Source organism: Fundulus heteroclitus, chromosome 20 (genome assembly GCF_011125445.2).
Source record: "Fundulus heteroclitus isolate FHET01 chromosome 20, MU-UCD_Fhet_4.1, whole genome shotgun sequence".
NCBI classification, from domain to species: Eukaryota; Metazoa; Chordata; class Actinopteri; order Cyprinodontiformes; family Fundulidae; genus Fundulus; species Fundulus heteroclitus.
The window spans coordinates 3,120,020-3,137,311 of record NC_046380.1 but is presented as its reverse complement, the minus strand read 5'-3'; the positions used below and the strand labels follow the sequence as shown (position 1 = coordinate 3,137,311).

General features: G+C 38.5%; 2 protein-coding genes across 2 annotated transcripts in view; both read left to right on the top strand.

Moving 5' to 3' along the window:
• Positions 1 to 17,292, top strand: part of LOC118567219 (nuclear factor 7, brain-like) — a gene marked incomplete in the record, with an annotated part of 854,268 nt that overhangs the window by 311,721 nt on the left and 525,255 nt on the right.
• On the top strand, positions 4,782 to 12,923 carry LOC105938248 (cytochrome c1, heme protein, mitochondrial). The gene is made up of 7 exons (XM_036151811.1): positions 4,782 to 4,920; positions 7,917 to 8,107; positions 9,511 to 9,637; positions 9,761 to 9,918; positions 11,146 to 11,306; positions 11,422 to 11,522; positions 12,315 to 12,923. The coding sequence occupies exons 1-7, from the start codon at positions 4,840 to 4,842 to the stop codon at positions 12,417 to 12,419; spliced, it is 924 nt and encodes a 307-aa protein (XP_036007704.1). The 5' UTR covers positions 4,782 to 4,839; the 3' UTR covers positions 12,420 to 12,923.

Genomic DNA, 17,292 nt, shown 5'->3' with positions numbered 1-17,292 from the left:
TGAGGCTCCTGCAGCTTAAAGGGTAACTCACCCCCAAATCAGCTTTTTTATTCCTAATAAACTGTTAACATGGTTTTCTTATTGTTCCATCTACATATCTTGGTGACCATCCTGACAGTTTAGTGAATATTTGTTGAAATCCTTCTTTTGTGTCTGGAACCGTCAGTGTGGCGCCTTCCTAAGGTTCAACGCGTGTCTTGCATTGAATTTCAACTCAGTACTGATGCTGGTTCACATGTTTTTTTGGAGAATCTCTCACGTCAGTAGCTGTGCCGCTGTATAAAAGCACCTCTCTCTTGTGCCTCCATAGCAAGCTGTGGTTTGCAGAGAGAGTTTTCCAGTCCTTTTATCGATTTTCAGGTTAGCAATTTATTAGCGTTCAGTTAGTTTATTTAGCGTTTGTTTAGCTTTCACTGGTAGCCCATTTAATCTAAAGTATCTCTGTTCAGTATGTAACTTTGCTGCCTCTTGGCCAGGACTCCCTGCAAAAAGACGTTTTTAATCTCAATGGGATTTTTTACTGGTTAAATAAAGGTTAAAAAAAGAAGAGCAGCTGTGGCAGAATAGAAGCAGGGAAGCTGAGGGAGGGAGGCTAATTAACAGAGTAATCTAAACTAAGGCACATAAAAGCTAACAACGGGAATATAGTGATGCTGACTGTTGGAGCTATTTATTCTCTATTACTTTGAATTTTGTTTAAGAATTTTATTGGGTTACTCTATGAGTGGATTGTTTAAAAGTTTTATTATTTTGCTGGCTAGTAATTGTCACATTTGTTGTTTCTGTTGTTTCTTTTTGTGAGTCAGTCAGGAAGAAGTGTGGGTCGTTTCTCTGGGTAAAGGGACGGGTTTAGGACCAGCATGCACTGGGGTAGGCGTGAGGTTTTTCATCAGAGCAGGAGAAGCAGCAAGAAAACAAGCTTTGTTTATTTTTTTATTGCTTTAAAACAGTAAAACTGTAAAACACAACTTCCAAGTTTTAGACACTGGTCTTCTTTTGTCTGTGTATGAATTACAGCCACGATGCAGCAGAGATCCGTGGATGTTGATTGTTTGGTTGGACAAACTTCCCACGCACCGACTGGAGGAAGTAAACTACAAAACACAAGAAAACCTAAAGGTTTAGTGTCCTAATAAACACAAAGGAATGAGCTAAATATGACAAGACCATAAAGAACATAAATAAGATACAGGGAAAGGATCAGAGGTGGGTAGTAACTAGTCACATTTACTCTGTTACAATTACATGACAATATGAACGTTTAGGAGTAGTTTTACTGCTCCGTACTTTTTACTTATACTAGAGTCGTATTATTACTCAAGTATCACTACTCTTGAGTAAAATTTCTGGCTACTCTATCTGCTGCAAGTAACTTCATTCAATAAAGAACATAATAGTTTTAACCAAAAATGCAACAAAGAGACTAAAACCTAGAGTTTATGTTAAAGTGAGACTTTTTTTCTGTACACAAGTTTTGTTATTTTAATGTTATTTTATACCTGCTGAGCTGATTGAGATATTTGGAGGTCAGATGAACGTAAAATAAACAGTAGAAATTGTTATTGAAAGTATTTTTCATTGTTCTAACATACTGTATAAACATTAACTGCTGTAAGTATTGATTTCAAGTTTAATGTTGAAAAAAATGATTTGGAAAAGTTTCTTCTGCTTAAATTTGTTATTTTACAATTATGTTATTCTTTGTACATTTTTTTTTCATTTTTTTCTTTAAAGTACCAGAATTTCCACATAACATTATAAATTTGTCAGTCTGATTACATAATCTTTAGAGAATAAATCCTCGGCTGTTATGATTAGTTACTCAGTACTTGAGTAGCCTTCTTACCAGATACTTGAGTAATTTATTGGCTGACTGCCTTTTACTTTTACTTAAATACGAATATGTTGAAGTAGTGCTACTTTGAGTAATTTTTTTGGCTGCTCTACACACCTCTGTAAAGGATGAACATACAAACACTAACATCTACTGATCGTTGTACCAGGTGACTGAGTCGAGGCATAAAATCCTCGGTTTTTGGTGCTGCTGCTCGACACTCAGGACTAAAAATTAAGCAATTTAATTTTTTAAGTAGTTGCTGAGGCCTTGCTCTCTGGTAGCAGTTTGTATGAGTTTTTCTACTAAATGCCCAACCATACAGCAACACGTAGCGCCTAATTTGGCCTAAACCTAAACCTGGGTGGTTGTAATGGAGAGAAGCTGATAAACCAGGGATCTTCCTCACAAATCTGTGTTTAAAACTCCAGGAACCACCAGGAAACCTGCAGACTGAGAGAAAAACACTTTGTTCCCAATGTTCCTCTCAATCAAGGGTTTTTGTGTAAAATTGAGGATTCTAAAATTGATTCTGGATCAAACAAGGACTCAAGATAGAAAAGGTGAAATTGGAAAACTGTGTTTTCTTGTTTTTATTAAGTCTTACTGTAGAATTTTTATACATTTTAAGGCTTTTTAGGGATTTTAGTTCCTTTTTCTGGATTTCGAGGTAATAAGGAAATGTAGATGAAGTCCATGGATTTTACCCCTTTTCCTCTTTTTCTCATCTTCTGGCTTCCGAGAAAATGTTGGTGGAACAAGGCAGGGCCTTCTGCAGCTGATAAATACTTCATGCTGTAAACAGAACTTATCCATCTGTGGCTCCTGTGTTTATTCAAACAAGCTTGTTGTTTTAATGCATCTTAATAATTCAGCTTCTGTCTTTCTGTCTGTTGTCTGCAGCTCAGGCCTCTGATCCTCCTGTTTCTTCGTCCACATCTGTCCTAAATGTTTTGGTTTGCTTTCGGTCTTTTGCAGCATGAAGGTAATTAGTTGTTTCTTGTAAATAGTTGGACAGATTTCTGATGAAAAAAACTGCAGCAGCCTTTATTTGCACTAGTCTTGCTTTGCCAAACAAACGCACAGAAGGTTTTGTGTAGAGAGTCAGATTTATTGGAATAATTATGGAATAATTATTGGAATTATTATTGCTGTAAAAATAGGAATATGAGTTCTGATTATTGTTTATTTGTTTGTTGTTTTTAAGATAATAACTGTGAGGTCAAAATGACTCCCAGTTGTAGATTTTGTTGACCCTCTGCTTCCATCTTCTGGAGGAAACAAGCATAACACACACTGTGTAGTGCCCTGGTAAACAACAATGTCTAAGCTGTATATTAATGTACATTACTGTGATAATTAGGCTTTATGCACATATTTAGGAGCCCCGTGTTAAAATGGGATATTAGTGATGAGTGTATGAATAAGCCTAAAGCCGGCCCACCATTAATATTTTATAACCAGGCTTTACAGTGATTACCTCAGACAATATTATGGCTCAGAAACTGTGGAGTTTTAGATACAAAGTGAACAGGGTTTTTTTTATATATTATTTTATTTAAATGTATTGCATATTTTTTACAGATGAAGATACTAATTATTTTTAATTGTATATTTGAGTTATTTTCTGTTAAAACAGACAATCTTAGGGTGATATTCTTATCTCACTTCTTTGATTAAAAATTATAATATTCAGATGGGCATAGGTGTAGAAAACCTGAATGAACATTCCCGTTTTAAACATGAAAAGGTCGCTGTAGTCTGACAACAGCTCTATGATCGAAGTCAAGGCTGAAGATGGGTTTTATAAGGTTATAGCTCACTAAAAGGTTTTAGTTTAAATCAGTTTCAGTTTAAATCAGCCTTTTAATGCATGATGCTCAATATAAAAAACAAAACGAGATAGAAACTGGTTTAAAGAACATTTATTTGTCATTTAACATAGGGGATAAAACAACAAAGGAACAAAATAAAAAATAAAAAAGCGTTGTGTAAATGTGTTTTGTAAGATTTACGTAAAGTTGGATTAGACACGATGTCACCTTGTATTTCCGGTTTTGGATTTTCCAGAATAAAACTTTATCTGATGAACAACACTGCTCCGTGTAAATAAGTCAGTCATTTGGCAATATGTCTGTTTTATCGCAGTAAAGACTTGACTCATATTTGTGTTTTAAAACAGTACAAATATTTAAAAAGCATGTATCTGCAAGTAGTATAAGACTACACTGGATAAAAGGATTTGTGATTCCAGGAAGAGTCAATGCCAAAAAATAAACCTCCTTCATAGAAAACCCTAAGACGTAATCCATAACTCAAATTAATTAAGTAGTTTCAATTATTTCCTCCAAATCAACTGTTTTAGTTTGTAGTTTCAATTGTTTTATGGCATTTAAACATAAAATCCATGGATTCTTCAGCTATGACCCAAAATCAAACTGATCAACCTGCTTTGGTGGTTTCTCACATCAGAACCAATTTCACATAAAAGGCTATCTCCATTACTTGAGTCGAACAAAAACAAATGTACCAGTCAGTTTAAATGGACGACTTGGGCACGACAGAAGATTGAAAATATTTATTAAAAATAAGTCTGGTACTTATAAGATAGATATGAACTATTTTGATTATGCAGATTTCTTGGCAGCTGAGAAAGAATAAGATAATACGATCAAATAAAAGGTTTATTTGTTATTTTATATTGCTTTTAGCACTGCAACGAAGTTGTGTTGGTTCCCCGACTGAGCCTTAAAAATGAGTGAAAGACAACAACAAAAAAGAGGAATAAAGTAGTTTAGCAGCCAGTATTTCAGTCTACAGCGCATGCTCACAATGTCCTCCAACTTTAAGGGGTCTTTATTTTGACCCATGTCACAGGGTCCTTCCATTATGTCATCCAGACAACGTCACGCCGCTGCGTCTTATTTTGAAGCGCCAGACCGGAAGCGCTCAGTCTGCTTCACTTCTGCGGCTTGCTGCGGCTTCCTCCACAGAGAACTGCGAAGATGGCGGCGCTTCGGGTCGTGGCGCTCTCCGGGAGTGGGAGAGCTCTCCTCGGAACAGGGAATACGCTCAAGGCCTCCAAGGTAGACGGACAGACGAGTCCAGCTCGAACCCTCCGAGGAGCTGTGAGGTTTTAGGAGCGTTGCTGCCGTAAAGTTAAATGTCCGACCGGTGAACTGAGGTTAGCTGTCCGGCTAGCGGCGGGCTGAGAGACAAGGTCACCTGTCTCCTCCCCGATTCCAGGGTGTCTTAGAGGATTTCTCCTTTCTGTTTATGATCTTTAGTCAGTTGTGAGTTAGAATCACCGAAACCGGGTTTGTAGCCGTGTTTCTAAATGCAACAACGCAGATGTGTTCCCCGTTAGCCGCGGCAGCAGCGGGCTAACCCATAATGTCGGACTGTTAGCTTCGCTGTAGCCGAGCTGTCCTGCTGTTCCGAGGAGAAATCCGCCTGCAGACAAACGTGTTTTTATTTTATTGCTGCTGGAAATGTTGCTGGGATGCGTGTTTGAGACGGGAAGTCGGTCACCCTGCGACCCCTGAGCTCAGAAACTGGCTTCCAGATGTCAGAAGCTAACGAGCTAGCATTGAGAAGCACTTCCGGGGCACAAAAAGCCGGTTCCTGCAGGATAACGTGTTATTTATTTTAGATTTGAATGTTGCAGCTGTTGGATTATTGCTAAGATTTGTGTCTGTAGGCGGTATTCCAAAAAATAAAAAAGATACGATCTCCTGGAAAAAAATGTGTAATTTCCATAATTCTATTCGAAAAGTCAAAATTTCAAAGATTATAGATTGAAACGATAATAAAAGTTTTGATTTAATTTATTTTACATTATTTGGGCTTTCACATCACACCCCCGCCCCTCCCTCATCAAAATAGGAATGCGTTAAAGAAATCATCATTTACTTCTCAGTTTTTGCAGAAAAAAATAGAAAAATCAGGATCAAATCAATCAAAATGTGTTTATTTCACATTTTCAGTCAGTCTTCAGTACTTGGTTGGAAATCTCTCTGCCCTAACCGCTGCCTCCATGCCACCTGGCAATGAGAAAATAAATGGAAATATGGAAATTAAACAACTTTTCCATGATATTCTACATTTTTTTTGGAAAGGGTCTGTGTTTCTCTTTCTTTTGGTGCTATCTGCATTTTACAAATAAACCAAAAACAGTTGTTTTTTTTGTTTTTTTTGTTTCTTACACGTTTATAAGTATGTGTTGTTGTCGTTGTTGGGGGAGATTTTCTTATCATAGTGATGTGACAGAGAGACGGTGACCACCTGTAGCATTAGCAGTTCCATCACCTGTACCACAGAAGAAGAATCCCTTTTAGATTTGATATAAATGTGTAGTACCACAGAAGAAGAATCCCTTTTAGAATTGATTTAAATGTGAATCCTTTAGTAATTGCTGCAGAGCGACAGGCTGTGGGTGTTGTGATGTTGGCGAGGTGCAGCGGTCATGTGACGCCTTCTGTCTGCTTATAGAAGCGACTGCAGAGGACGCTTTCATAAGTATCATTGGATCGCTCGCATTAAGCAACCAGACCTCAGGCTTTACCTCACTTATCGTTTGGATCTGTAGGTCACCGGTTAAAAATATAACAGCCAGATCATGTAATAACAGTTTTCTCTAACATCTGGTTTATTATTTAATGTTAATCTGGTGAAGCAGGCTATTATTTATTATTTAACGTCAATTTGAGTCATTTAGATTCAAAATTGTAACTTTTCTTGGTTTTTATGTCTGTGATTTATTTATTTTTTTTAATACAGTTGAAAGTTCTGAGAAAAAGAAGGTGTTTCACAGAAGCTTTAGTGGTTTTATTAGTTTATTTCCAGTTTATGTTGCCATAATAACAGTATTTGATTGATGGCACATCTAAGGTCTGGGTTATATGGACTTTAAGTTTTATCACCATATATTGTGGTACTCTGGTGATAACGACAAAAGTGATAAAAGATTATTACCGGCTTCTTTTGGGTAACTTTATGGCTGCGACTTCACATCAACTATAGTCCTTGAAAAACACATTTATTGATGTAACATGTATGAAAACAACATTCAAAATGTATTTCATCAGGACACAAGTTACATAAAAATGTGATTTTTTTTTTCTTATCACTAAACTGAATACAGTAACTGCATTTAATGATATATTTTACATTTTTTTACCTTTATTGATGTACTGAATAAACCAACAGTGGAGAGAATAGGCAAAATAATAACCCTGGCAGGTTTTTGGGTTTTCAGACATTATTACCGTATTTATTGCACCATAAGGCGCACTAAATATTCTTCTAAGTGTGGAATATCCTCCATGTCCACATCTCTCTATCCGTCTCTATCAGGAGGACAGAGTAGCTGGACTACACTGCCCTGTTTCTAACATAAGGCCAAAATAAACGTAACTTTTATATTGAATTAACTTACAAGGTTTATTTTTTTTAAGCGCGTACTCCAGGCTGCCTTACATGAATGCACTTCTAGTTTAGACATTACAGTCAGGCAGTCTGGTAGACAGCTCAGGGGTCCTATCAGGTAGTGACACAGTGTACCGTAATGCTCCTTTGTTGCTAACCAAAGTTGTATTTAAACATTTTAACAGATTTATGAGCGTATTGTACCACATAAATCAGTCAGTAAGCACAACTGTGATCATAGATAAGGCGCACCATCAATTAGTGAAAACATTTAAGGATTTTAAGTGCGCTTTATAGTCTGAATAACACAGTAATTTGAATTTATTGTTGCCCAGATATGCCAAAATCCTTTTAAAACATTTTTCCCGATAACGATGAAACACGATAAAGGTTTCAGCTCGTCTGGGTCAGTTCGGTGTCTCCTTGTTGGAAACTTTCTGCTTATGAACAGAGATCTTCAAGTCTTACCACAGATTCTCAATGAGATTGAGGTCTGGACTTTGACTAGGCCATGCCGGATGTTTTCCCTCCAGCGTGTTGTTGTTATGAAAACACACATTTTCTGTTATTCAGCAGTCGTCTGATCTCCATCCTTCGTTTATCAGAGCTCATAAATCACCTCCAGCTTTGCTGTTTTGTGTTTTTTTTTTTTTAGGCCAACATGTCGTTCGCCAGCCTGACGGGGAAGAAAAAGGTCGCTCTAACGACGCTGGGCGTGGTGACGGCCGGCGGCGCCGGGCTCGCTCTGATGCTTCACCAGGCTGTGAAGGCCTCTGATCTGGAGCTCCACCCTCCAAACTACCCCTGGAGCCACGCCGGACCCCTGTCCTCTCTGGACCACGCCAGGTCTGTTTAACAGGAGTCCTCTGTGATCACAGCTGTTTAGACTCATTTCTGCTTAAAGATGTTTGGTTTGTGGCTCACAGAACCAAGATAGGCACCAAAAGCCTCTGATGTAATAATCTCACTGATTACGGGTAACGTGTCAGTGACTCCTCCATGGTGTGTGACTAAGACGTAATTCTGCTGATGAGCAAGAAGAGCAAACCTGTGGGTAAAATCGGACAAATAATGTTATGATTCTAATTCTCTGTAACAGAAGGAGATGGACTGGGACGTATTTTCTGTTATTCCTGAAAAATATATACATTTTAGGTCCTTGGTGGATGATTTCTAGTGCTGACATTTGTGTAAAAATAGCCTCAAATCATCTTTTGTCTCAACCCTCTTTGCAGTTGGGTTGTCAAAATAATCAAAATAGTTGATGCTAATTAAAATTAATTCAAAGATACTCGCTAGGAGTCAAAATCAAAATAAATTAACCCGTTAGCATTTGCAGAAAATTGACTCTGCACCTCCGACCGCAGCGCAGAGACAAACTTCTGCTGCTGGAAGCTTAAACATGCTAACATGTTGAGTTCAGCCAGAAAAAAAACATCTGAGAGCCTCTTTAGCAGCAATTCAGGTCAATAAAATTTTATTTATATAGATCCAATTAATCTCAAGGCTCTTTCCAAAGTCAGACTCCATCAGATCCTCCAGGTTAGTGAGAAAGTTTCCTCTCTAAGGAAACCCAGCAGGTTGCATCAAGTCTCTCCAAGCAGCATTCACTCCTCCTGAAAGAGCGTAGAGCCACAGTGGACAGTCGTCTGCATTGTTGATGGCTTTGCAGCAATCCCTCATACTGAGCATGCATGAAGCGACAGTGGAGAGGAAAACTCCCCTTTAACAGGGAGGAGAACCTCCAGCAGAACCAGAACCAGGCTCAGTGTGAACGCTCATCTGCCTCCACCCACTGGGGCTTAGAGAAGACAGAGCAGAGACACAGAAAGCACAGAAGCTCACATTGACCCAGGAGTACTTTCTATGTTAGAGAAGACAGAGCAGAGACACAGAAAGCACAGAAGCTCACATTGACCCAGGAGTACTTTCTATGTTAGAGAAGACAGAGCAGAGACACAGAAAGCTCAGAAGCTCACATTGACCCAGGAGTACTTTCTATGTTAGATGGTAATAGTGGATGATCTTTGGAAGCATTTAAAATTCCCCTTCAGAGAGTCTTTTTTGTGTAAAATTGAGGATTCTGAAATTGATTCTGGATGAGACGGGCCGTGTGAAGCAGCCTTAAGAGTTTAGCTGCTGACTAAAACTTGTGGTCAGAAATAAATAAAATATTAAGAGGTGCATCCCAGCTGTGTAGCGCTTTAGACGTGTGTCTCATTTTAACACGCCTCTGACTGTGTCTGCAGTATCCGCCGTGGCTACCAGGTGTATAAGCAGGTGTGTTCAGCCTGCCACAGCATGGAGTACCTGGCCTTCAGAAACCTGGTGGGAGTGTCGCACACGGAGGACGAGGTCAAGACCATAGCTGAGGAGGTGAGGCGTGAGCAGCAGCGTCACCTTTTTACCCACAGCTTGCCCTCCCGTTTCCCCACCACTAGATGGCGCCGCCCGGCAGTCGCTGCTCTTTATCTCACCTCCTCCTTGTGCTGCGTTCAGGTGGAGGTGGTGGACGGTCCTGATGAGAACGGGGAGATGTTCACCAGGCCAGGGAAGCTTTCTGACTACTTCCCAAAGCCGTACCCAAACCCTGAAGCCGCCCGCGTCGCCAACAACGGCGCCCTGCCTCCCGACCTCAGCTACATCGTCAACGCCAGGTAAAAAAAAACACAGCTAACTAGGGCTGGGCCATATGGATTAAAAAAATAAATCTCCGATTTTATCATACCAAATCTGATTAATCGATTTTTTTTTTCCCTCCTTTATGTTTCATAAAAAGAAATTATTTTAAAACCTTGCTTTTTATGTCAAGCATTTCGTCATAAATTCAAAGTGCAACTAAACAACAAGCTGTAAAACAAGGTTGCAAAACAAGATGGCAGCCGTGCCATTATAAACAATGAAAATATAACAAAACATTTGCTGCTAGTGGTATTACACATTGAGCTAAGAACAGGCTTCACTGCACTTGTGAACTTCAAACTAAGTTAAAAAAAAAAAGTAAATAAGTAAATGAAGTACCTCGTATTATGGTAAAAAAAAGTTTCTACTTAACAATATTTTGACAATATATTTGCCTAAACATATATTCAGCATCACATGCTGTTCTCTTCATGGAAACCCAATGAGTGTATTGGCAAAATAAAATCCAGATTTTCCAAAAATGAAATCTTAAAGAATTGTAAATTCGAATTAATCGATTAAATGGATTTATCGCCCAGCCCTAAAACCAGGCGGCAGGAACAGAGCAACTAAAAACAAGCTGTGAAACATGCTTGTAAAACAAGATGGCAGCCGTGCCATTATAAACAATGAAAATATAACAAAACATTTGCTGCTAGTGGTATTACACATTGAGCTAAGAACAGGCTTCACTGCACTTGTGAACTTCAAACTAAGTTAAAAAAAAAAGTAAAAAAGTAAATGAAGTACCTCGTATTATGGTAAAAAAAAGTTTCCACTTAACAATATTATACCATACCAGCTTTATTTATAAAGCATTTTAAAACAACCACAGTTGATACAAAGTGCTGTACAATCCAAAAACACAACAAAATAAAAATAATTATAATTAAAAGTAGTTTTAAAAACAAAGACATACACTTTAAACTAGATCTCACTGGTGTTGAAAGCCAAGTTAAATAGATGGGTTTTAAGACGAGCTTTAAAAGTGGACAGAGAAGAATATTTTGACAATACATTTGCCTAAACATATATTCAGCATCACATGCTGTTCTCTTCATGGAAACCCAATGAGTGTATTGGCAAAATAAAATCCAGATTTTCCAAAAATGAAATCTTAAAGAATTGTAAATTAGAATTAATCGATTAAATCGATTTATCGCCCGCTAACGTCTCCGTTTGTCCACCTGTGCTCCCTGCAGACACGGAGGGGAGGACTACATCTTCAGCCTGTTGACGGGTTACTGCGACCCCCCCGCTGGAGTCACGGTGAGGGAGGGACTCTACTACAACCCCTACTTCCCCGGGCAGGCCATCGGCATGGCGCCGCCCATTTACAACGAGGTGCTGGAGTACGACGACGGTGAGTAAAGCTTCTGATTGGCTGTGGAGGAGGAGACGATCCCGCCCTCCATTTAAAAAAAAAAAAAAAAGTGAGAAGTGACCCCCCACCCGGTGCTGACGGTCGGTTTTTGCAGGAACCCCGGCCACCATGAGCCAGGTGGCTAAAGACGTTTGTACTTTCCTGAGGTGGGCGGCCGAGCCGGAGCACGACCAGCGGAAACGCATGGGACTGAAGGTAGAGGCACGCTTCATCAGCACGCATCACTCAGATCTATAAAACGCCCGCATGTCAGCCTGCAGAGACCAGGGCTGCACGATTAGTCGCATTTTCAATGTAATCGCAATTTAAAAAAAACACTTTTTAAATCACAGAGGTCAGCAATTTTTGGCTGTGTAACAATTAATGGATCAGACGCGTCCTTTAGGTGTCAGTAAAATGTTTAAAGTGGGTTTGCCTCCACATGGAAGTGAGATAATATAATTATATTACTTGTTTGAGTTTATATAATCATACGCAGCATTAAGTACAGGTCAATCAGTTTAATACATAGACTTGTTGGTTTCACTTTATGTTCAACAAGGATTGATGTCCAAATCAATTAAAAGCTGTTCTCTTGAATAATATTCTGATTAATAGAAACATTAAAAGTTCTTGTTTTAAAAAGTCCTTGTTTACAAACATCTTTATTTAGAGGCCATTTTTGTTGCTTGTGGTTAATGCGGAGGAAAGTCAAAATTGCAATTTTGGTTGAAATAAATCGTTGTCAGAACGCGATAATTTCTGCTCCGAGTTTAGACGCTGCGGGTCTTTTAGCCTCCGCACGGCAAGGAAACAGATTGATTTGTTGTTTGTATATGTTTTAAAAAGACTTGATAAATTAAACTGGGGGAAAAAATTGTAATATTAAGATAAAAAATCTTAATTAGATTCTTTTCCAGAATAGTTCAGCCCTAGCAGAGACACGGGCGTACAGACGGCAGACTGAAGCCGTTCTCAGCCTAACCGTGGCTGTTTGTGTCCTCCTAGCTGCTGATGGGCGCGGCGATCCTCGTCCCGCTGCTCTACTACATGAAGCGCCACAGATGGTCGGTGCTGAAGAGCAGGAAGATCGCCTACAGGCCTCCCAAGTAAAGGACAGCGAACACATCCGCCACCCCAGACCCAGAGAAGGCAGTGGTGCGTTCAATGGCCCCACAACGCTTGCCCCAGGATCATCGTTTGAACACAGTAACTGATAAACACACGAGGCATGTTTAGAGGTGGACAACTACGACTATATATATATAATGTTGTGAAAAAAAAGGCCTTTCTTTGCTAACAGGATGGTAGAAGCAGCTGTGGAGAAAGTTTGAGATTTGTGGCGTTCTTGAACGCACCCCGCTCAGAGCTTATTTGGTTGATATCTCTTCACAGCGGTTCACGTCTTTGCATCTTGTTTCGGCCGCTTTATCGCAGTCGACTGATAAGTTTAATTATTAGCAATCTGTAAGATACTCGATGCTGATGCTGATTTGTGGGTTGGCCTCAAGCTTTGCAACAAATCTGGGTCTGTGTAAATTCGTCTTCTGCTGTCCTCTTCAGAAAAGTGTGACCTAAACATGTTTTACTGTACAAAATAAATTGTTCTAAAGGAAATTTGTTTGCTTCGGTGTTTTTATTTATTTTTATTTATTTTTTTAATTTTCTTCAGCAGCAGCAGTTCTTTTGAAAGGACATGGCAGCAAAAAATTTGTAAAAAAAATAAAAAAGCCATTCCACAAGCATGATCAAATATAGCAAAATCAAATATATGTTTAATTCAAATGAAAATATAAAATAAAACAATGCAACATACAATGTTTTAAATTGTATTATTGTGTATACTTGGTCATCAATCAGTGTCAACCAGGTTGCTTGTAGGGATTTTAAAGGTCCAGCAGGTGTCAGTATTTAGTGACACAGTATCAATACAGTTTGATGACGCCTCATCGACCATCACTAACATTCAGCAAAGACATGTCGTCTCAACACACTTTTGCAAAGTCAATTCAATCAAATCATCCAGACGGGTTGGTTCAAAGTTTCCTCTCTAAGGAAACCCAGCAGGTTGCATCAAGTCTCTCCAAGCAGCATTCACTCCTCCTGAAAGAGCGTAGAGCCACAGTGGACAGTCGTCTGCATTGTTGATGGCTTTGCAGCAATCCCTCATACTGAGCATGCATGAAGCGACAGTGGAGAGGAAAAGTACTGCTTTAGGGAGCTAAAAATTAGTAAAATCTCCTTTAAAATAGGGTATTTGTCCTTGATTTAAGGGAATAAGGTTATCTGCCAATGGAACGAGTATTTTAACCCCTAAAATAAGATAATTAGTTATTCTGCACTTGAAATAAGATGAAGAGTTAATCCAATTTTAAGTGTAAGTCTTATTTCATTGGCAGATCATTTACACTTGTCTGCGTTAATCAAGGGAAACTACGCTAATTCCAGGAGAATTTTACGTACCTTTAGTTCCCTTTTTGCATTGTTACACTGCAGACAAGATAAACCATGAAATTTATCTGCATGTCTGACAAAAGAAACGTCAGAACATTACAATATTTAGAACCAGGCATCAGCGTTTCATAACAGCTGCTGTCATGACCTTCTTTCTCTGGCCTACATATTTACCCGGTTATAAAAACACCTAAAACCCGTTGAACTAGTTGTTCACGTCGTGACATCATGCTCAGATCTGGGATTACCAGATAATTACAGGAGAAACTCAGAGCCTCAAAGTTAGATTTCTATGGTTCTCTAACTGGAACTCTAACCAAGTTTACAAGACTGATTTCATCATGCTATTTTATTATTATTATTATTATTATTATTATTATTATTAGTATAACTGAAAGCAAAGAACATGTAAGTTAGGTAAGCGACAAATTAAAACTAATCTTGCCTCTTTAATTGGATTTAAGAAGTTAAGTACAAGTACGGCTAAAAAAAATGTGATCATTGTGATCATTTGATCATTTTTCATCACTTGTTTTAGAAAGGGAAACTCATAAATATAATAAATGTTCCTGAACGCCTCCATGCCACGCCGCACTGATGCAGTAAATGATGTAAAAGGAGCCCAGACCAAAGATTGAGAGAATAAAACTGAACAAACTTCAAAAGCCTGAAAATTCTATTTAAAAATTTCCTTATGATTTAATCTTTTGTTCTGATTATCTGACACTGACATTTTGGTTTTCATCATAAAGAGAAAGGTTTGAAATATCTCACTCACTTTTTCCACACTATAAATCTTTGAACATATTAATCAAGCAGAAATGCTTTTATCTTACTGCTCTAAAGAAGTTATTAATGCAAATCCATCAGGGACGGTTTAATTTGATGGAATTTGACTTTGTAAAGAGCCTTGAGATGACACGTATCATGAATTGGCGCTATATAAATCAAACTTAATTGAAAATGCATAAAAACTTGTTTCGCCTCGAGCATAAACAACCAAAGGCTTCAGCCAATCTTCCTGCAAACTTCACCCCAAGGTGCAGATTTTTCTCACTCCATCTCTGCAGGCCTCATTTTGCTAATTAAATATCACACTTTGTTTGGAGGAGGATTAAAAAAAAAGACTTAACCGTTAGAGTTTGATTGGACGAGTTGAAAGAGAAGGTTTCATTATATTAACCCATAAGAACCGCTCCACTTCTGGACAGATAAGACCAAAGTAGAGATGCCAAAAGCGCCGCGTCATCACCGGCAGTGATTAAAGGCTCGGGTTGTGTCGATCCTTTCTGGATAGTTTTAATTAGTAAGTTTAGAGAAGTAGACAGAGATGGAGAGTGACATGATCCACGTCTTAATAAGGCGAGCCAGACAGATTGTCTCAGGAAACCCTGCAGGTTGCATCGAGTCACTGACCTGCAGGATTCTCTCCTCCTGGATGAGCGTAGAGAGAGTTAGGCTCCGTAATACTGAATCACTGTGAGGCTAACGATAAGCAGAGTGAATAAATGCTGGATCTTGTGAGATTAGACGTGATGTAGTCAGTCCCAGTAAAGAGTCACTCACCGGGCAACACAAGACAACACAAACACATTTATATAGACACTCAATTTATATTTATACATGGTCCAGGTTAAGCTAACATTAACATCTCTGGGCAGAGTACCCAGGGAAAACCAACGCATGCAAAAGGAAAAACTCAGAAACTGCCTGCAGAAATCCCCGGGCAGGGATTGGAACCTTCTTCTTCCTGCAAAGAAGCAGTGCGGGTTTGTTTTGACTTCTGCATACTTTACGTGTCTGACGTCACGGAGAAAACAAACGATGCTGGGAAGCCGACAGCTTCTGAGACCGGTTACATTCCTGTGCATTTACCATTAATTATCGCCTCCGTCAGGGTTTTTAGAGTTAGAGTTCACAATTATAGACTGAAGTGGAATATGTCCCAATGTGCAGAATGAGTCACAAAGCGTCCTTTGGTCGGCTGAGAAAGACGATAATGACAAAAGTTAGGCCTCATGGAGGGCCCATTAATGTATCACTGCAAAAAGGGAACTAAAGTCAGACAGAAACGTTATTGAAATGAATGTATTTGTCCTTGATTTGAGCAGCAAGTTTAAATAATCTGCCAATTAAATAAGATTTTTCACTTATCAATAGGAACAGTTCATCTCTATCATCTTATTTCAGATGCAGTATATTTAATTATCTTATTTTAGGTGTCAAAATACTCATTCCATCGACTGACAATCTTATTTACCTGCTCAATTAAAGGACAAATACACACATTTTAAGAAAAATTTTACTTACTTTTAGTTCCCTTTTTGCATTGAACTATTTAAATTATGGATGGGTGCAGAATTTCCACATGAATTAGTAATAATCTGGACGTAAAGTAGGAGTAAATATGTCCAATACAGTTTCATTTTGGTACAAATATAATATAAATATGAAAAACACCAGTAGGACCAACAAAATTCAAAATTAATTAAACACGAAAAGGTGTGGAGATAAAAACCAACATAAAACCAACTCTCTACAAAGTATTTAAAAGAAAAAATGTGTTTTGAAGAGACATTTAGTAACATTCAGGGAGGATATGTGCATACATAGTGCTGCAAAGGTTCAGAGATGCAGAGACTTCAAAATAAACAAAAGAAACTGAAAATGGATCCTAAAACAGACAGCCAGCCAGAGAAATGAGCTCAGAACCAGGAAAATGTGCTTAAACAGTCTGCCTGTGCTTCTTTGTCCTTTTAGCACTAGCCCAGGTTTAAACAAGTTCTCCCTTTAAGATTTCAAAGTTGAGATTATTATTATTGAGGTTCACATTAAATATCGTCTCAAGACAATTTATAAAAATTTTAAATAATATTGCTGGACAGAAATGAACTTAGAGGTCATTTTTATTCATGTAGTTAGATTAAAGTCAGTAACAAACACCCCAGTTTCATTAAACAGTTAAATTTAGTTCATTATTGCAACTGATCAAATGTTTTCTGCTTAAACCAGACATGCAGTAATTTTTACCCCCACTACAGCTAATTCAATTTCATTTAGGGCCACCAATGTTGCCATACCTGTTGAACAAAAAACGAGAAAGATCATTTTTTATTAAAAACAAATGCTGTAGGAAATGTGTTTTAATTTTCATGCGTCACAATTTTAGCCATTACCTCTTAACATTTCATCCAAGGTGCTACGTACCTTTATACAGGCTACCTGCTCCGACAGAGCTGACCACCACTGAGCCCTACGCATGCAAATCACATCAATTATTTTTATTAATAAAGTAAATTTACCACTTTTAAAAAGATCTGGTGGTTGGACATGGTGGACTTGTTCTTCCCATCTATCTGTGAGTTTTCTTTCAGGTGTCTTTACCTCCTCCTGTGGTCAGAAAACCTGCATATTTGACTAACTGTTGAGTTTAAAGTAAGCTTGGGTGCGAGTGTGGATGTGCAGAATTGTGTCTTGTTTGTCTCCATCATATCCCCACACAGGACACCCTGTCCAGCGTGTAAGAGCCGCT